At 36.1% G+C, this 22,558-nt stretch overlaps 1 protein-coding gene, 1 long non-coding RNA gene and 1 pseudogene across 2 annotated transcripts in view; 1 reads left to right on the top strand and 2 right to left on the bottom strand.

Annotated features, from left to right (window-relative positions):
- Nucleotides 1–22,558, bottom strand: part of LOC134252268 (solute carrier family 22 member 21-like) — a 37,740-nt gene that overhangs the window by 2,865 nt on the left and 12,317 nt on the right. Inside the window, exon 8 of the mRNA XM_062734707.1 lies at nt 1,755–1,875. Coding sequence (XP_062590691.1) covers nt 1,755–1,875 — 121 coding nt within the window. The remainder of the gene's footprint in view (nt 1–1,754; nt 1,876–22,558) is intronic.
- Nucleotides 9,597–10,699, top strand: LOC134252270 (uncharacterized). The gene is made up of 3 exons (XR_009988943.1): nt 9,597–10,083; nt 10,244–10,393; nt 10,513–10,699. It is a non-coding gene; the product is annotated as an uncharacterized LOC134252270 (long non-coding RNA).
- Nucleotides 12,274–15,336, bottom strand: LOC134252269 (uncharacterized; annotated as a pseudogene).

Raw genomic sequence — 22,558 nt, 5'->3', positions numbered from 1 at the left:
ATAATTTTTCATTTATATTGTAAAAAAATCATTTGTATTGTATAATTTTTTATTTGTATTCTATATTTTCCATTTGTATTTTATAATATTTCATTTGCATTGTATGGTTTGTTACGCCCCCTCCCCCTTGTTCCGACGCCTATGAGAGTGCCTTTTTACCTTTTCTTGGTTGGTTTAGCCCCCTTCTTGATTAGCCCTCCCCCTACGTTCAATTTGCTTTCGACGCCTATGCTGTGATATGTTTTGGTTTCCGTCTCGGGGAAACAAAAACAGATCACAGTATGGGCGTCGAAAGCAAATTGAAAGGGGGGCTAATAGAAAGGGGGGGGGGCTAACCCAACCAAAAAAAGTTAAATCCCAATTTTCAATGCCTATATAATGTCTACTTTTGCAAAAAAAAAGTGGGGGGCTAAGCACCCTCCCCCCGCTATCCCCCCCCCCCCCCGCGGTTCCGACGTTGCATTTCATTTCCGGAAATATGCATAGCATTTCCGACATTTTTTTATTTCATTTCCGACATTTTTTGTTTCCATTTCCGACATTAGTTTGTTTTCATTTCTGGAATTTACCTGTGCGGCAGTTCAAGGTTTTCTAAGTAAGTGAAAATGGAATTTTAAAAGTATTTTTTACAAAATATTGATAAAAATTAAAATAAAAACATCTACACATATATATGCATACATCTAGCGCTAAGTCTAGGTAAAAGAGTTCAATGAGCATAAAACTTTTTCACCACACTTAATGTGCATTGAATTAAATGTCAGTGACAGCACCACATTTACGTCCAAGTCATTGATAGGTTTACAAAACTCATATATTGGATTTCAATGATTTATTTATGATTTTTTTCTTTAGATTTCTCATAATTAAGGTCTTCAGATCTGTTACTAAAAGTACTACATTTGTATTTGAAATATGTCGGAAATGAAAAATAAAAAATGTCGGAAATGAAAAGTTTATAATTACAAAAAATTCCGGAAATAAAATGCAGCCGGTTCTGACGCCTATGCGACAGAGTGCAGAGACATCGGCTGTTATAATTGATAGCCTATGAGCAAGGCCCTTTACATTACTGGTCACCTGTCTGTTTATCGAGGATCAAACAGGCAAGCCAGTCTATGTTCAGACTGGATAACACGTGTAAACTTCCCAGAACATCTTGAGTATAACCAAATCCGATATAAGATTAGATTAAACCAATGAAATCCTTCGTAACAAACCAAAATAAACAATCACTCGGATACAATACAAATGAAAAATTATACAATACAAATGGAAAATATAGAATACAAATGAAAAATTATACAATACAAATGATTTTTTTACAATATAAATGAAAAATATACAATGCAAATGAAAAATTATCCAATGCAAATGAAAAATTATAGAATACAAATGAAAAATTATACAATGCAAATGAAAAATTATACAATGCAAATGAAAAATTATAGAATACAAATGAAAAATTATAGAATACAAATGAAAAATTATACAATGCAAATGAAAATTATACAATACAAATGAAAAATTATACAATACAAATGGAAAATTAAAAATTATACAATACAAATGGAAAATTACAGAATACAAATAAAAATTATACAAATGGAAAATTTTACCATACAAATGGAAAAGATCGAATATTGCAACGTTTGACTTGCCATATGAGGCATTCTCTTCGTGCTTCTTACCCTGTGAAAATCAGAAAATTCAATATAAATTCTGAAATAATCATGTTTAGGATAAACATATACCTTAAGTTAGTTGGATAAATTTCGGGAGTGTACAAGAAAATGGTTGCAAAGGATCCACTGATTCCAAATTTTCCCATGAAGTTAAAAAATGCTGAAAAGCCATCTACAAGTGACGATCTATCTAAACAAAAATAAATATGAAAATAATAATATGTTAAACAGTATATGTGTTTGCGAAACACTGATGCCACCGTATGGTAGCTTAATATGGCGATTGTGGAACTTTCTCAAATACAAAGGTCAAGGTAAAAAGGTCATACTTATTGGTATCCAAAGACAGACCTTGTTATAAGCAATGGATCCATGAGATATGAAAGTCCTAGTACCAGCTGTTAAAAAGTTATGACAAAGGTTTTAAAAAAAGTAAGTAAAAGGTCAAGTTCATAAATGTTGCCTTCCTAGTGCTAAGGCCAAGCTTAAAAAATTCTTTGTTTGCAGTTTCCGACCTATAAATTTTAGACTGGGTAGTTAGGTAGGTACGGAATCCTGTTGAGGCCAGTTCAGAGAGAGAAATATTTTTATTGCGTTTAATCGCAATAATTATTGCGATTAAACACAAAACATTGCGATTAATCGTAATAATCATTGCGTTCAAACGCAAAGTACTTTGTGTTTAATCGCAATCATTAATCACAATTAAATGCAATACTTTTGCAATTAAACGCAACACTTTTTGCGTTTAAACGCAATAATATTTTTGCGTTTAATCGCAATATTTTTTTGCGTTTAATCGCAATAATACTGCGTTTAATCGCAATGATTTTTGCGTTTAATCGCAATATTTTTTTGCGTTTAATTGCAATAATTTTTTGCATTTAATGGCAATAATTTTTATACCCGCACTTTCTAAAGAAAGTTCAGGTATATTGTTGTTACTCATGTCCGTCCGTCCGTCCGTCTGTCACACTTTTCTTCCCTGAACTCCTCCTACACTTTACATAGTAGCCTATTCATCTTTTGGGAGATGATTGGTGGTGTCATGTAGATGTGCAGTAAGGTTTTGGAATTTTGATTTTGCCCTGGGGGGTCAAATGGGGGTCGAAAAATGACGTTTTTTATGCAAAAATCCCCGTCTTCCCTGAACTCCTCCTACATTTTACATAGTAGCCTATTCATCTTTTGGGAGACAGTTGATGGTGTCATGTAGATGTGCAGTAAGGTTTTGGAATTTTGATTTTGCCCCGGGGGGTCAAATGGGGGTCGAAAAATTATGTTTTTTGTACAAAAAGCCCCGTCTTCCCTGAACTCCTCCTACATTTTACATAGTAGCCTTATCATCTTTTGGGAGATGGTTGGTGGTGTCATGTAGATGTGCAGTAAGGTTTCGGAATTTTGATTTTGCCCCGGGGGGTCAAATGGAGGTCAAAAAATGACGTTTTTTGTACAAAAAGCCCCGTCTTCACTGAACTCCTCCTACATTTTACATAGTAGCCTAATCATCTTTTGGGAGATGGTTGGTGGTGTCATGTAGATGTGTAGTAAGGTTTCGGAATTTTGATTTTGCCCTGGAGGTTCAAATGGGGGTGGAAAAATGACGTTTTTTATGCAAAAAGCCCCGTCTTCCCTGATCTCCTCCTACATTTTACATAGTAGCCTATTCATCTTTTGTGAGATGGTTGGTAGTGTCATGTAGATGTGCAGTAAGGTTTCGGAATTTTCATTTTGCCCCGGGGGGTCAAATGGGGGTCAAAAAATGACGTTTTTTGGTACAAAAAGCCCCGTCTTCCCTGAACTCCTCCTACATTTTACATAGTAGCCCAATCATCTTTTGGGAGAGATTTGGTGGTGTTATGTAGATGTGCAGTAAGGTTTCGGAATTTTGATATTGCCCCGGGGGGTCAAATAGGGGTCGAAAAGTGATGTTTTTTATGCAAAAAGTCCCCTCTTCCCTGAACTCCTCCTACATGTACATTTTACACATCAGCATTATCATCTTTCAGGAGAGTTAAATATTTTGAAAATTAGGTGAAACATAAAGGGGTAAAACATCATCGCATGCTGGGAAACATCTTGAATTCTTATGAGTAATTAATGTACATGTCATATCATATGTGAAAGTCATATCTCTTCTCAATCAAAAGTTATAAGCAAATGCTACATTTTTGAAAAGTAGGTTAAGCTTCAAGGTCACAGAGTCAAAAGTCACGATTTATTTGGAAAGGTCTTATCACAGGTAATGATATGCATGCACGTATATTATGAATGCCCTAACTTTTCTCTTTCAAAATGATGAATTTAAAACATGTAATTTTTTTGCAAGTAGGTCAAACTTCAAGGTCAATGTAAAAAAATAATCATGCCATTGTCACAGGTAAATACAAATACATATGTTCAATATGAATGCCTTGTCTCTTCTCATTCAATAGATATGACCGTGATGACCAAGTTAAATTTATTGAGACTAATGAACAGACTGACATAGAAATGTACATATTTCTATGTGAATTGGTTAAAATTGACCCAGTGGTTCAAGAGAAGAAGTTAAAAATGTAAAAACTTTCCAGAAAAACAGATATGGACAACAGACATAATGTCAAAAGGAAACAAGAAAAGCTCAGATGAGTATTTTGAAAGGGTTATCATGGTTACAGTTTTTGAAAAGTTTTTTTCATGCAATGTTTTGAAAAGCTGAAAATGTATGACATGTATCCATTGTTGAAAAAATTGAACATTTCAGAAAACAGTATGATTGAATATAGTCAATCAAGGTGTTTTGAGCAGCAAAATAAAGCTATTAAACATATCAGAGCTAGTTCAACCACAGAACTTACTCAATTTTCAGATGCACAACCTTTTCAACTGTTATAATAATTATTTTTAAAATATTTATATCATCATTTCTGATTCAAGGGAGAACAAGAAATATGACCAACATGTTCATGTTTTATTATTTTTTTTTAGTAATTTGTTTGTTTATTGTGAAAACACCTCTCTCAGGAATACACATGTGAAATAAGAAATACCTAGTACTTCCTGTTCAAAAGTTAATAGCCAAGGTTAATATTTTTTTAAGTGGGTCAAACTCTATGGTCAAGGTCAAACATATTTATACCTGTTGAAAGTTCACAATGAATACACATATTAAGCATAAAAGCTCTAGCACCTACTGATCAAAACTTAGGCCAAGTTTAGAGTTTGATAAAAATGGGTAAAAATCCAAGGTCAAGGTCAAGAGGTCAAAATTGGTGGCACCCAAATAAGGCCAAGTTTAGAGTTTGATAAAAATGGGTAAAAATCCAAGGTCAAGGTCAAGAGGTCAAAATTGGTGGCACCCAAATAAAAGGTCTTGTCACAAGGAATTAATCTATGAAATGTGGAAGCCATGTGTATAGCCCATCCCACTTAAAGCTTAACTTATGGGCAAGGTTAAAGTTTCTGCGGACAAACAGACAGACATAATATAAATACAAGAAATAAAATATGTATATATTTATAGTCAAATGGAAAAAAAATCTACTATTTTGGAGTCACAAGTTCTATTGTAATTTCAGAGACAGGGAGTGGCTAGGGAGATTGTAACCCCCCTCCTTTGGAATTTGAATTGTTATTTGAATTAGACTGTACATATACTGAAGCAAATAAAAAATGACTTTGGACATCCTCCCCCTAGAAAACATTGACCCCACGACTCCACTATCAATGTTTTTATTTTGTTGATTTCTTTTAAGTTATTTTTTTTCTTTGCTTGTCAGGAATTTTTTTGACCGAGGTGTGACACCCCCCCCCCCCGCCCGAAAAAAAATCTGGATCTACTCCAGTAGCTAAATGTCACATCAACAACGGGAGATAACTTCACAATGTGAAATATTCGTCCACTGTGGTATGCGATGATCTTTGACCCCTTTTGAACTTTAACCTTATCTGCGGTTTATTTTACTCCTATCTATACCTAAATTTGTACTTACCGACTGTCTTAGATTCTGTCAACTTCATGATATATTATCCAATTAAAACACAAAATCAATTATTTCAATACACACCAAACCATGTGCTTATAATCCCTTCGGGAAAATCATCTTATCAGATGAAGTGGGAATCGTCCGAGGTGTGCCGAGTGATGCTTAATCTAAAAATATGATAATGGGTGACGCAACCCAATGTGATGTAGAAATTTTCCAAAAGGTGTTTACATAACATGTAAACATGTATAATACAAGAACATATTTTAAATTTATTCATAACAAACGGCATGCGCTTAGCCAGGCGTACTTTTATACGCAAAAACGTCCACATCATTTTCTACAAAAAAAAAAAAAAAAAATAGGAAAGAAGGCTATTCCTTCATGTAAGTTGTCACGAAAATCATGGCAAACAACATCATACCATCACATTTGTCCAGCACAGACTCACTGGTAGAGTCAGCTGCATTTAGCAGCATTTGTCCAAGGCAGACTCTCTGATAAACTCAGCGGCTTTGTCCAGCACAGGCCCTCTGGTAGAGTCAGCGGCATTTAGCGGCATTTGTCCAAGACAGACCCTCTGGTAGAGTCAGCGGCATTTAGCGGCATTTGTCCAAGACAGACCCTCTGGTAGAGTCAGCGGCATTTAGCAGCATTTGTCCAGCACAGGCCCTCTGGTAGAGTCAGCGGCATTTAGCGGCATTTGTCCAAGACAGACCCTCTGGTAGAGTCAGCAGCATTTAGCGGCATTTGGCCAGCACAGACCCTCTGGTAGAGTCAGCGGCATTTAGCGGCATTTGTCCAACACAGACCTTCTGGTAGAGTCAGCGGCATTTAGCGGCATTTCTACAAGACAGACCCTCTGGCAGAGTCAGCGGCATTTAGCGGCATTTGTCCAAGACACACCCTCTGGCAGAGTCAGCGGCATTTGTCCAAGAGAGACCTTCTGGCAGAGTCAGCGGCATTTAGCGGCATTTGTACAACACAGACCCTCTGGTAGAGTCAGCGGCATTTAGCGGCATTTGTCCAAGACAGACCCTCTGGTAGAGTCAGCGGCATTTAGCAGCAATTATCCAAGACAGACCCTCTGGTAGAGTCAGCGGCATTTAGCTGCATTTGTCCAAGACAGACCCTCTGGTAGAGTCAGCAGCATTTAGCGGCATTTGGCCAGCACAGACCCTCTGGTAGAGTCAGCGGCATTTAGCGGCATTTGTCCAACACAGACCTTCTGGTAGAGTCAGCGGCATTTAGCGGCATTTCTACAAGACAGACCCTCTGGCAGAGTCAGCGGCATTTAGCGGCATTTGTCCAAGACACACCCTCTGGCAGAGTCAGCGGCATTTGTCCAAGAGAGACCTTCTGGCAGAGTCAGCGGCATTTAGCGGCATTTGTACAACACAGACCCTCTGGTAGAGTCAGCGGCATTTAGCGGCATTTGTCCAAGACAGACCCTCTGGTAGAGTCAGCGGCATTTAGCAGCATTTGTCCAAGACAGACCCTCTGGTAGAGTCAGCGGCATTTAGCTGCATTTGTCCAAGACAGACCCTCTGGTAGAGTCAGCAGCATTTAGCGGCATTTGGCCAGCACAGACCCTCTGGTAGAGTCAGCGGCATTTAGCGGCATTTGTCCAACACACACCCTCTGGTAGAGTCAGCGGCATTTAGCGGCATTTGTCCAAGAGAGACCCTCTGGTAGAGTCAGCGGCATTTAGCGGCATTTGTCCAAGACACACCCTCTGGCAGAGTCAGCGGCATTTAGCGGCATTTGTTCAAGACAGACCCTCTGGTAGAGTCAGCGGCATTTAGCAGCATTTGTCCAAGACAGACCCTCTGGTAGAGTCAGCGGCATTTAGCGGCATTTGTCCAAGACAGACTCTCTGGTAGAGTCAGCGGCATTTGTCCAAGACAGACCCTCTGGTAGAGTCAGCAGCATTTAGCGGCATTTGGCCAGCACAGACCCTCTGGTAGAGTCAGCGGCATTTAGCGGCATTTGTCCAACACAGACCTTCTGGTAGAGTCAGCGGCATTTAGCGGCATTTGTCCAAGACACACCCTCTGGCAGAGTCAGCGGCATTTAGCGGCATTTGTCCAAGACACACCCTCTGGCAGAGTCAGCGGCATTTAGCGGCATTTGTCCAAGAGAGACCTTCTGGCAGAGTCAGCGGCATTTAGCGGCATTTGTCCAACACAGACCCTCTGGTAGAGTCAGCGGCATTTAGCGGCATTTGTCCAAGACAGACCCTCTGGTAGAGTCAGCGGCATTTAGCGGCATTTGTCCAAGACAGACCCTCTGGTAGAGTCAGCGGCATTTAGCGGCATTTGTCCAAGACAGACCCTCTGGTAGAGTCAGCGGCATTTAGCGGCATTTGTCAAACACACACCCTCTGGTAGAGTCAGCGGCATTTAGCGGCATTTGTCAAACACACACCCTCTGGTAGAGTCAGCGGCATTTAGCGGCATTTGTCCAAGACAGACCCTCTGATAGAGTCAGCGGCATTTAGCGGCATTTGTCCAAGAGAGACCCTCTGGTAGAGTCAGCGGCATTTAGCGGCATTTTTACCAAGACAGACCCTCTGGTAGAGTCGGCGGCATTTAGCGGCATTTGTCCAAGACAGACTCTCTGGTAGAGTCAGCGGCATTTAGCGGCATTTGTCCAAGACACACCCTCTGGCAGAGTCAGCGGCATTTAGCGGCATTTGTCCAAGAGAGACCTTCTGGCAGAGTCAGCGGCATTTAGCGGCATTTGTCCAAGACAGACCTTCTGGTAGAGTCAGCGGCATTTAGCAGCATTTGTCCAAGACAGACCTTCTGGTAGAGTCTGCGGCATTTGTCCAAGAGAGACCCTCTGGTAGAGTCAGCGGCATTTAGCGGCATTTGTCCAAGACAGACCCCTCTGGTAGAGTCAGCGGCATTTGTTCAACACAGACGTTCTGATAAAGTCAGCAGCATTTTTCCAAGACAGATCTTCATATTTGTTGAAAAAATTAAACAAGGCTACTTATAATTCTAAAGTAAAGCTTCTTCTGCATGTTGCTGTAATTGATGGAGTAAACACATTATTTTCTTTAATTGGTATTTTATTTTGCAACTTTTTATAAGTATAACTTAATAATTAATATGTTATACATGGGGTACTTCTAATTTATTAATAATAATTAGATAATCGAGCAATATTAAATGCATGAAGCCAGATGTTTGACACCTTTTCCCTAATCATCTTCTGTTTTGTTATAAGTGGTAATTTTGTCTGTATCTTACTGCAAGATATCAATAACTGTAAATTGCTAATCAGCATGATGCTTATGGCTAGTGCTGACCAAGATAAAGCTGTTAATTTTATTATTTTTAAAGATACTACCAAAGTACAAAACATTATTTGTAGGCCTACAATTAGTACAAAATGTTAACCTATCCCAGTTTTATATCTTTTACGGAATAAGCTGCATTTTTTAAAAAATCTTTTACGGAATAAGCTGCATGATTACAAATTGCTAACCTATCCCAGTTTTATATCTTTTACGAAATAAACTGCATGATTTAAAAAACATTAACCTATCCCAGTTTTATATCTTTCACGGAATAAGCTGCATTTTATATCTTTTATGGAATAAGCTGTTAGATTTTAAAATGTTCACTTAATCCAGTTTTATATCTTTCACGGAATAAGCTGCATTTTAAATCTTTTACGGAATAAGCTGCATGATAATAAAATGTATCCCATTTTAATATCTTTTACGGAATAAGCTGCATTTTTAAAAATCTTTTACGGAATAAGCTGCATAATTACAAATTGCTAACCTATCCCAGTTTTATATCTTTTATGGAATAAGCTGCATTTTTTATCTTTTTTTACGGAATGAGCTGTATTTTACATCTTTTACGGAATAAGCTGCATGAGTACAAAATGTTAACCTATCCCAGTTTTATATCTTTTATGGAATAGTCGATTTTCCAATTATACATGATATAAGGAGCCCTGACGTCATAATTATCAATGCTTTAAGCGATACCAGACATTACGACGCGCGGCTTATTTGACCTGATACAGCTATAGTTTGCGTAAAGTGCCAGTATGGTTAAACATTGTTGTTGGGGAACCTGTAAGAGTGATTCACGGTATTCAGAAAGACAGCACATGAGTGGAGTAACGTGGATTCCTTTTCCAAAACCGTTTTCCCAGGCAGATAAATGCCAGAGGTGGGTGAAACTGTGTGGTAGGAAAAAACTTCTCCGTAGCTAATGTAAACAAGTCCACTTATATATGCTCCAAGCATTTTGTATCTGGAAGGCCTACTGAAGAGCACCCAGACCCGTTGCCAGCATCAGGCACTTCGTTTGATATAGAGAGAGCATACAGGAAAAAGAGACGAGTGTTGTCCAGAGTTGACACTGACAACGGAAATGGACCACAGGAAAATAAAATAAAAAATGGTACATGATCTATAAATCACCTTTGTGGCAAGTTCAAATGAATATCACTCATTATATACTAGTATTAAAATTGATCTGTTGTATTGTTGAGTAATAATTTTTCTGTTATGTATTTTGGTTTAATTAATAATTCATCTAGAAAATAACATTTTTTAATCAGAGGTATTTTGCTGGGATGTGGGTGCCCATGAAGAAATGTCTTCAGAAGTTGAAGGAATTCAAAGTGGTGATGACTGTGATGTACTACAAATACATAATGAAGATGTGGAAGTGTTGCCTGTAATAGAAGGAAAGGATGACATCCCCAAAGGTATCACATTAATGATCTATATTTTTTTTTTTGGGGGGGGGGGGGATTGAGGGTTGGTTTTAATCTGGTGGCAAAATTTACTTGCTTCAAAATGGCCAATTTATTTTTCTTTTTTTAAGTTGACCATTCATATTGCTCAAAAGCCAACACCACAGCTGTTTCCACTACCAGTATACAGTGTCAGACTGATGTTACATTAGAAGATTTATCAGCATATGATGATATTCATCTGAAGGACAAAGGCAGTATGAGAAGAAGCCATGTCATGAATGATGTCCTGAAGAATGATGCATCCTGTAAATTCTACACTGGTATGTCAAAATCTATTTTTAATTAATTTTAATTCAATAAATCTTAGACTATTCATTTAGCATCAAGCTGTCTACACTGTTATGATGCTTGCATAAATTAGTACGGTATTTTCTTGATATATAATTTTCACAATAATTTATGTCCATGAATATTATAACAGGGCTTTCTCTTGGAATTTTCTTTCTGTTGCTCAATTTGCTCAAAGACAAAGCTGCCAGACTTTCATACTGGAGGGGAAAGGAAACTAACTTGGAAAATAATGAGGTATTATTGCTTCTTATTAAGATAATATATTAACTCCTAGGGATTATATAATTGTACATTCTTGCCTTATTTGATCATCCACATTTCATAGGATTTTCAAGTATTTACATAAATTTATAATATTCAAAATTTTCAAATTGTGTATAGAAAAATAGGTTTAAGTTTTAAACTTAAATTAAAATTTAGTATTTATTGTTAGTGACATTTATAGAACTCTTCAAGAACTATACTACATTTTTAGATGAAAAGGAGAGGGTCAAAGAGACTATTATCTATTCGAGAAGAAATGGTGATGACCCTGATGCGCCTCAGAAGAGGGATAGATACAAAAACGTTGGGTGCTATCTTTGGTGTACAGGCTGGAACTGTCAGTAAAATTTTTTTCACATGGACAACTTTTCTTGCATTGGAACTTAAATTTCTAATTTCATGGCCAACTAGAAATCAAATTGCACAAAAATTACCAAGTTGTTTTAAATATTTCCCCAGCACAAGGTGTATTATTGATTGCACAGAGTTTTTTATTCAAAAACCCAGTCTACCTTCCTCACAGAGAATTACTTGGTCATCTTATAAGCACCACAATACTCTAAAGTCATTAATTGCAATTACCCCAACAGGATCAATCTGCTTTTTGTCTAGTTTATTCACTGGCAGCATCTCTGATAAACGGATAGTTGAAGAATCTGGATTTTTAGAATGTATAGAAAGAGGGGATGACATAATGGCAGATCAAGGCTTTTTGATAAGAGGAAACCTGGCTCTAAAAGGAGCTACGCTAAACATTCCCCCCTTTGCTTTTAACAGACAACTATCGGGTTTAGCTGTAACAAAAACAAGACGCATAGCTAGGGCAAGAATACATGTAGAGAGGGCAATTGGTCGACTTAAATGTTTCAACATTTTGCAGGGTGTTATACCCCTTAAATTAAAGCCCATCATTGATCAGATAGTATGCTTGTGTGCAGCTTTATGCAATTTAGACCACCAGCTAGTGAAATAATGTAGCATATATGAAATGTATGCCAGATAAGTGCTGGGAATATTTAGCAGAGAAAATCTAGCCTCTTTTATTACAGTTGATCGTTTGTTTCAGATTATTAAATAGTTATTGCTGGCTTACCACAGATTTCAAATAAATTTGGTGTAAAGTAATTATAACTTATGTGATGTTGCATAATGTATTTTTTATTTTTTATATTTCTTTAACAAATTGCATAGTGCTGTGTCTCACTAAAATAATAATTCAATAGTCTAAAGAATAAACATAATAACTAGTTATCTGACATTTTATTAAGCTTCAGCATTGTTATCAATTGATTCATGAAATGTACAATGAACAAAGATGCACATGGATTTTTTTAAAACTGTACTATCACAAGCGATCAAGATGTAATGAATTATTTGTTCTTACTAATAACACATGATATACACATTGAGTATAAGGAATGGAAAAAATAAGAAATTTGTGTTAAAGTTGTTTTTTTTTCTTTTGCAATGTTAACTTTATATATTGTATTTGAAGGGCATATCAATGATATCATATGCTGTGGCAGTTGTTTTCTAATTATGGTCAAGACAATGTATAGAACTATATACTAATACTCATGTGTTTTTTACTGGAACTGTGAAAAAAAGTACAGTTCATCATGTTCATTTTAATTTTCATTCCATATTTGATACATCAGTCAACAACTGTTGAAATAAATAACGATCAAAAAAAACATTCATTTTCATTATCATATCTCTGAAAAATGCTTCATGAAATGGAAGTTGTGAAACATGGATACCTTTTTCTGTATAAATGACAAGATCACAGTGTGGAATACCATAAATACCCATCTGACCTTGCATCTGATGATAATATTCAGATTTCTCGGTGACAAAAGACATGTTATCAACAACTGAACAGCCTTTCTGAACAGCAACCTCTTTAGGATGCATATGTTTTAATGAAAATGGGCATTTTATCTCAAAAATTCTTTTTCCATGACACTGGCAAGAAAGAATTCCATCTACACTACAACCAATAAAAGGGTAATCACTCATGACATACAGACCCTTTTCCTCGACGCACACTCTCTTGTGAAAACACCTACTTGCCCTTGTGTAAAGCTCACGAGCCACTTTCTCTTTTTTTAACCCCCAATTTATAGAAGGCACAGAAATGCTTGTGTTGTATTTCAACATGATTGATTTTAGAAGTGACGGTGGGCAGTGACCCTTGTCTACTGCTTGGCAAATTTTACGAAAATTAGAAGCTGTAAGCATTCCATATCTCATAGCCGTCCATGCTGGATTTTCAGTTTGACCTCTAGTGCTCTGCTCAATATCCATGATAATTTCTGGTGCAACTGTCCAAAACTTTCTCGAAACTGGGATACAGTTGGAGTTCCGTGGTCAGACACTAAAATCCAGTAAAAATACATGCATGTATGATACAAAAGTTGATGCAAAAAATCAAATTGGATGTAGAAACTTTTTGAAATTTTGTAACAATTCAAAGATCATAATAGAAATGCACAAAAACATGAAATGTATTTTGTTGATATTATAAAATAGGTGATATGTGAAAAAAAGCTTTGAGTAATACATTACTTCCTTTTAAAATTTACACATCAAAACAAAAATATCTCACTTTGAATTTCTTATATTACATCCTAACAACTATAAACAGACTTTTAAATTACAGCTGGTATAACCAATTTTATGAATAAGAAATATTAATCATGCTGGGATGAAAATGCAAATTCATGTTATACGTATATTAATTTCTTACAATATATTAATTTCTTACTAGAAATATTCTTTAACTGTTCTTTCACTGAATTGGCAAGGCATGACATATCCGTATCTTTTGATTCAGCTGTTGGATTAATACTGCCATCCTCTAAAATGTCTAGTGCCTGTGTATCTGCTTGCAACTAAATACAACAGATTCCTTAGTGAATGATAAAATGTACAATATCATACATAAAAATGTTTTAACAACTCATTCATAATTGATGTAATAATACCTGTGTTAAATTCTTGGCAAAATTAGCTATGTTGATCTCCTTGTTGCGATCTTCAGTTGATCTAGGATCATACAGATCCAGCAAATTTTCTTTCTCTTCGTTCAAAACGGAAAATCTGTTAAATGAAAGAAAATCATGAAAGATTTTTCACAAAGCAAAATATTACTTGAGTCAGATTTCAAACTACCCTTGTGTTCTATAAATATTATAATAAATACATAGAAAAACATAAGAAATGCATGTTTAATTTAGATTTACTTACTAGTGAGCAACGGCTCACTGACTTCTCAGTTTCAACAACACAGGTAACAGTCAACACTCTTGAATTATTCAAAATTAAACCTCAACTACAAAGAGAAAATATAAACAAAAAAGTAAAATAGAAATGAAAAATAAAAACAAGAACATGTAATGAATTTTTTAAAACAAAAACAACTTGTATTAATATTTACTTTGCTTTTACAATCCTTAGCCTTTTAACAGGCACTGGACAGTCGTGGCTTCTGGGTCTTTTCATCCATTTGTTTTCCCCATCTGTCACCGACTTCATTTCAAAGTCTTCAAGCTCATACAGAGCAGCAGAAACATGTCTGCAAGCACCATCCATTCTAAAATCATAAAAAGAACATTCATCACATATTCCTTTTTGAACTGAAATTACTTATTTCAAATGTAACAATATGCAATCAGCTGACTTACTTAACAAGCTTAAATACACATTCTTTAAAACATACTAACCCCCCAATACATGTACAGTAGGCTGAAGCGACTTCTCCAGTTGCTTTCTTGATAGAGAACCATAGTTGGTAAAACTTTGTACTCATATATGTAGTCTCTTTTTGAGTAGGTTTAACTTTCGCTCGAAACAAACAGACCTCAGCATCTCCACACTTGTTGAATGTCAGACTCTCTACGTGGCCGTCTATAAATAATCTATAATCCTCACACGATTTGTAGGCTCTTAACTTCTTTTTATCATAGTCTGATGTTTTGTGTAAAAGATAATTAAATATGTCATATAAAGTGAAATTGGATGGAATCTCTGAGAAATCGGGCGTGAAGTCGTTGTCAAGGAATGGATCTGAAATGGGTAGTTGTACCAACTTTTTCTTTAGATCAAGTGTAGTATTGCATGTAAAATCAGGATCAATTGATAAATCGAGTGACTTAACAGCTTCACAAAGTTCAATAAGATTATTCCTCCGTAAATTTGTAGCAGTAATGCCACGATCTGATAAATATTTCTGCAAATCAGTTACCTTCAACAAAGCGAAGCAACTACTCGCCATTTGTAAACAACGAAGGAATGTCTGGTGTCACGTGATCGCGGGTAATGTAAAAGAGGAAACCAACGCCGGAGTTGGGTATTGGAAAACGGACTATTAGCTGCATACTTATCTTTTTTTACGGAATAAGCTGCATTTTATATCTTTTACGGAATAAACTGCATGATTACAGAATTTTAACCTATCTGAATTTTATATCTTTTACTGAATATTGGCCATAATAAATATATTTCTAGATTCTCATCCCTGCCCACCTAGAATTTATACCCTGCCTCGATTTTTTTCTTTGTCTTAATTCTCATCGAGATCGGTATTCATCTACCATTCTACTTTCGTTTTAAATCCTGCAAAGTTGACAGTTGTACATGATAGTGTTGACTGAAAAGACAGTAATTGCTGTAATACGTAGAAATTTTAAACAAGGGTCATTGGTTGAAGAAGATTGGCGATGATGTGAAGTAAGAGATAATTGAACCTTTATCACGACTTTTATTTGGGTATTGTTGTAGATAAAATTACACTGATTGACCAATAGTTTTGTAGATTTTATTTATTGTTCAGAGAGTTTATTTGTTGAATAAATTAAGACACACCTACTTATAATGAGATAATATTGAAGCATTCTCAAAGTAAAGCTTCTTCTGTTACTGTAATTTATGGAGTAATTACACTATTTTCTTTATTTAGTACATTTGTATTTTATTTGACATATTTTCATAAATATAACTTAATAATTAATATGTTATACATGTTGTACTTTTAATTTATAAGTAATAATCAGATAATCGAGCAATATCAAATGCATGAAGCCAGATGTTTGACACCTTTTCCCTAATCATCTTCTGTTTTGTTATAATGGTGGTAATTTTGTCTGTATCTGACTGCAAGATATCATTAACTGCAAATTGATAATTAGCATGATACTTATGGCTAGTGTTGACCAAGATAAAGCTGTTAATTGAATTATTTCAAATATACTACCAAAGTACAAAGAGCTCTTTGTACAATTTAAACTGATATTTAATTACTGGGGTAATATTTCTTTAATAATACTGGAAATACCACCAAATCAAATGAAAAAATATATATATACATATTACTAATTGAGAAAGTCCCTGTCATTAAGGAAAAGCAAATATTATTATACTATTTAAGTATCTTTCATACATAAAATTGTAAACCATCTCTCCATTAATTACTGTATATCAGTAAATCCATGGAAAAAGAACAGAAGGTCTGTCTTGGACAAATGCCGCTAAATGCCGCTGACTCTACCAGAGGGTCTGTCTTGGACAAATGCCGCTAAATGCAGCTGACTCTACCAGAGGGTCTGTCTTGGACAAATACCGCTGACTCTACCAGAGGGTCTGTCTTGGACAAATGCCGCTAAATGCCGCTGACTCTACCAGAGGGTCTGTATTGGACAAATGCCGCTAAATGCCGCTGACTCTACCAGAGGGTCTGTGTTGGACAAATGCCGCTGACTCTACCAGAGGGTCTGTGTTGGACAAATGCCGCTAAATGCCGCTGAATCTACCAGAGGGTGTGTCTTGGACAAATGCCGCTAAATGCCGCTGAATCTACCAGAGGGTGTGTCTTGGACAAATGCCGCTAAATGCCGCTGACTCTACCAGAGGGTCTGTCTTGGACAAATGCCGCTAAATGCCGCTGACTCTACCAGAGGGTCTGTCTTGGACAAATTCCGCTAAATGCCGCTGACTCTACCAGAGGGTCTGTGTTGGACAAATGCCGCTAAATGCCGCTGACTCTACCAGAGGGTCTGTCTTGGACAAATGCCGCTAAATGCCGCTGACTCTACCAGAGGGTCTGTCTTGGACAAATGCCGCTGACTCTACCAGAAGCACTGTCTTGGACAAATGCCGCTAAATGCCGCTGACTCTACCAGAAGGTCTGTATTGGACAAATGCCGCTAAATGCCGCTGACTCTACCAGAAGGTCTGTCTTGGACAAATGCCGCTAAATGCCGCTGATCTACCAGAAGGTCTGTCTTGGACAAATGCCGCTAAATGCCGCTGACTCTAACAGAAGGTCTGTATTGGACAAATGCCGCTGACTCTACCAGAAGGTCTGTCTTGGAGAAATGCCGCTAAATGCCGCTGACTCTACCAGAAGCACTGTCTTGGACAATTGCCCCACCCACCAACCCATTTCATCTCATTTCGTGACTTCTTACATGAAGTATGAACCAGGAAAGAAAGAAAAAAAAGAAAGGAGAAGAGAACGAGACAGGCGACATATTGGAAAGCGTACTCACATTTTTTTTCAAAATATTAGTAAATAATTTTAAAAATAAAAAAAAAACTTAGAGACAATTTAGAATTAACGATAAAAAAAAAATAAATGAAAATCAAAATCAACAGAATCAGTTTTGGTGGAAAATACGATATTATACACCTACCTGAAATCAAAAGATTTTCCCAGATTTTGATTAACTATCGAATATTGCTGATTTTTTTTTCAAGTGTAATAAATTATTACATTCTTAAAGAGTTTCTCTATTGTAGATGTCACACAATAAAACCCCAGTCGGTTCCCTTAAAAGAAACGATAATTTTATTTAATGCCAATAATTTCAATTTCTCTTCATGGAAATTACCTTCCAACCGCAATGCTTAACTTCTGTAACGATAACCCCCCCCCCCTCCCAATTTTAACCTCAGTAATATCGGATTCATGGGAGACTTCAAAAATCATTATTCATCTTTATATATGAACATCAAAAATCGAAAAATTGGTAAAATTCAGTTTAACCTTTAAAAAAATAATAATAAGCAGTGGCGGATTTAAGGGGGGCGCACCCCTAAAATTGTCAAAGTTAGCATAAACATAGTTTTGTCGAGAAAATTAATGTTTAAAACGTCTACTCGCAGTACTTGGTAGACCTCATTTTTACCCTACAAAACCTCTAGAATCCATGAGCTTCCGGGGCTTCGCCCCCTGGGCCCCACCAGGCCTCAAGGCGGCCCCCAGTCCCCCTGCCTAAATCTTGCACCCCCCTAACTTCAATTCCTGGATCCACCCCTGATAAGGCATCCGTAACACTTTCTTAAAACCAGTAGTATATTTTACATGTTTTTATAATTGTTGCAAAAAGTTTAAGATACCAGATTTTTAAATATTTATGAACATTCATCTTAAAATGTATACAATGTATACATAGGTAATGTGCAAGAAAATGTGTTGAAAAGAATTCTTCTGTCTTTGTTATTTTCAATCTTTAGAGATGTATTTTTAATATTAATGTAAGCCTGACTATCAGTCAATTACGTGGTCTGTCTAAACCAATCAACCACTTTAACCAACTACCGTATGTTACCATACGTATTTTAGTGGGTTCGCTTTTGGACAGATCTTTTCTCATTTTTAAGTGACTATCCGCTTTTTATACAAGGAAAGAACAGACCTTAAATGTGGCTGCATAACAAACAGAAAAAGGGTAAGAAAATATTTTCAGAAGGGTCAAACATGAACATCGAAATCGTCGAAAATTCACCACCCCCATTGGGGGCCTTAAGGCGACCCCCAAACCCCCAGCCTATCCAGGAGTCCACATCAAATGTACCCTGGCTACGCCCCTGAACGGTAAAACTATATACTTTTCCATCTAGCCTATTTCAAAAAAAAAAAAAACGTACGAGTCGTGTGTTTGTGGTGTCGGGGGGACTCCTATTATGAGCAAAACATTTATCAAAATCTAATTTACATCATTAACTAAATTCTGTTTTTTCAGACTGGTAATGAATTAAGCATATAAAATACATATAAGAGGTTCTGAGTCATAGGTCACATGGGTCACAGGGTCTGGGATTTTCATACTCAATTTGAAGAATACATGTTCTGTGTAAATTATAGAATTATTTTGACTTTTTCCTTGGAAAGCCCAATATATAGGAGTGTGTATTTAGAGGCAAACGCCTTATTGCGGGTATTACAGTCTCATGACAGCATCTAGTTTATATTTAAATGCAAGATTAAGATAAATACTATGGCCCGATTCTTTAAAGAAGAGCCGTTTGGTTTTGTGTCTTTTTGAAAATGTTGCAGTTTGTGAGATTTTAAGTTTAACAATGGCATCCTAACAACCAAGTTTCATAAAGCTATTAGAGCCCAGCGCTTTTAACGCAGCCATTAATCAATTCCTTAGGTACCACAGCTAATTAATTCTCGTGTTCTCGTGTTTACTGTATGTGATCAAAGGAAAGGATGTGAATATACATATACATAACATGTACATGTACATATACATCATAAGTCTAAATATTTTATCAATTGTTTCCTTAAGCCCTTTATACAGGTATAGGGTTTAAACTTTGTGGCCGCAACGTGGAGTGATAGTTTTCAATCATTATTAATTTTCCGGTCTTTTATTTCGAAAATCCTTAAAAATTGTTTATATAGTTTTAAAAACTAAACGTAGAGAAAATAATATAAGAAATGTCATTTGTGTTTGTAAGCAATTGAGCAAGGTCCCGTGTCACGGTAGGCACTGGCACGATAAAGAACCCTTACTGCTTAATGGCCCTGAGTGCCGAGTATAGGTCTAAATTTGAAGCCCTTCACCGGCAAACGGTGACGTCTCCACATGTCCATATGAGTGAAAAATTCTCGAGACGGACGTTAAACAATATACAATCAATCAATCTTACTTAGGTTGTCTTTGTTTCTACAGACCGACACTTCTTTCTCCTTAAATCTATACCACTGATTTAACCATTCAGAAAATGCTTGTTCAGAAGAATCTGAATCTATAAAGCTTAACAATACACCATTCTCCTCATAGGTTACTACATATCAGCCAGGATCCATTACACTCTTCAAAGATCAATAGAAATGATTGCTTTTAAAACCAAAGATTATGGCGTTTAAATGCACAAAAATATTGCGATTAAACGAATAATTATTGCGATTAAACGCAAAAATATTATTGCGTTTAATCGCAATAATTATTGCGTTTAAACGCAAAATATTGCAATTTGTTGCCATTGTTTAATCGCAATAATTATTGCGATTAAACGCAATGTTTTGCGTTTAAACGCAATAATTATTGCGATTAAACGCAATAAAATTTTTTTTTTTTTTTGGTGAAAAAAAAAATTGTTTTCAGATTTTTGGTAGATAACATAAAAGAGAGTTTTTCCATACACGAATATGCTCCACTCTTGGTATAAAATACTGGATTGATAAAGACAAAAATTGAAAATGAAACAGTTTCAATATCCTGAAAAATTGGGAAAAAATTTAATATTACAAAGTGGCTGGAAAAAAGTTTGGGACAGGAACATTTTCAGTGGGTCGGTAAGCAACTGCAAACAAACAATATTTTATTTTGGGCCTAACTATTCAAAAGCAATGGCCAAGGTTAAAGATTGCTAATTTCTTGTAGAAGTGTGTTATGCTCCAAGGTGGAGAGGTCGAACTTGGTGGTACCCAAAGAAAGGTCAAGTCTAAATTAAGTAATACACCTAAAATTTGAAAACCATAGCTCCATCCACTCAAAAGTTATGCGCAAGGTTAAATCTTTTTTCGGACAAAAACAGGCAGACGGACAGGGCAACAACTACATACCCCCAAGTTCTTCGATTACGGGGGCATCAAAGTATTTACCTGGTAACTGGGAAACTATTTTGTAAGAATTTTAATGTGTAGTTAAAGATGTACATCATTTAAGTTCATATCGGTTAATATACTACACTATAGATGAAAATCTTTTAAAACAAATGAATAGGTAAAGCAGATCAATGTTATCACTGCAATTACATCAGTCTTTAGCGTATGGTTGAATATATACTCGACTTTTGCTGTATATCGATTCTTAGTAATATACTTTCTTTGAATATCGATTCCTAGTACATGTAATTATATATTTTTATGGGTGAAAACGAGACATTAATGTCGCTTCATGTCGTTACGTCACTTCCGCTCAAGGACAAACACGTACACAATCGCAACTTCTCGGGCCTTTCCGACTAGCGGAAAAACGACCTCGAATGTATGTGGTAGACGCCATTACAACCCTCCTTTTTCACGATCTTTGAAATAAATGCATGGAGACCTTTTATCTGTGGAATATGGAGTTTAACTTTATTCATTTGATATTACCTAAAATATACTATAGAAGAGACTTCTAACTCCGTCTGTCCTACATTTGACTAAACAGGAAATGTATAAATTTTTAACATCCGGCGATGTTAATACATTCGAGGTTGTTTTTCCGACCACTGACGGAAAGACCCGAGATGATGCGATTGACACGTACACAATCTAAAAAAAAATACTTTATTCCCCCCAACTCCGTGCAAACTGATGATACGCAAAGTTGATCAGAAAATATCTATTTTGCACACATGGAAGAAGTTTATATAATATACTCAACAAAAAAAGTTAAGGGTTATGAAAGGGTTATAATTTCTAGGTCGAAAAAGTATAATTAATCAAAATAAATTACATAATTTCCTCTGTAAAGTTATAACACATTTGACAAAAAAGTAATGGTAAATGTTCACTTGGACAGAAGAACAAGATTAACAATTATGGATACCCTTATTAGCTCTACTGGTCAGAGACCAGAAGAGCTTATGCGATAGTAATGCGCCCGGCGTCCGTCCGTCTGTCTGTCAGTAAACAATTTTTCAAAATGCTACTCCTCCTACAGTTTTCGTCTGATTTCAATATAACTTGGCACACAAGTAGACTACACTAAGATACATAATTCTATATATCGGTTTTTGATTTCAATGAACGGTGTTGCCGTGGTTACTAAAAATAGAAATTTCTGTGAAATTCTTTTAAAAATGCTACTCTTCCTACAGTTTTAGTCTGATTTCAGTATAACTTGGCACACAAGTAGACTACACTAAGATACATAATTCTGTGTATCGGTTTATGATTTCGATGAACGTTGTTGCCGTGGTTACTCAAAATAGATTTTTTTTTTGAAATTCTTTCAAACTGCTACGCCTCCTACAGTTTTGGTCTGATTTCAATATAACTAGGCACACAAGTAGACAACACTAAGATACATAATTCTATATATATATCGTTTTTCGACTTCGAAGAACATTATTGCCTTGGTTACTAAAAATAGAAATTTCTGTGAAATTCGCTCAACATGCTACTCCAAATACAGTTTTTGTCTGATTATATTATAATGTGGCATACAAATAGACTACACTAAGATCATAAAGAGACTTAATCAAGGATAATTATTCTGTTTATTGCTGTTGTAAAGCTCTAATTCCCAACTGCTTAAGTACTTTTCTCTTCCT

Source organism: Saccostrea cucullata, unplaced genomic scaffold, assembly GCF_032062105.1.
Source record: "Saccostrea cucullata isolate Sc308-1 unplaced genomic scaffold, CSIRO_AGI_Scuc_v1 ctg130, whole genome shotgun sequence".
Classification (NCBI taxonomy): domain Eukaryota; kingdom Metazoa; phylum Mollusca; class Bivalvia; order Ostreida; family Ostreidae; genus Saccostrea; species Saccostrea cuccullata.
Note: the sequence above shows the minus strand (reverse complement) of the source record. Positions and strands in the feature narration are given on the sequence as shown.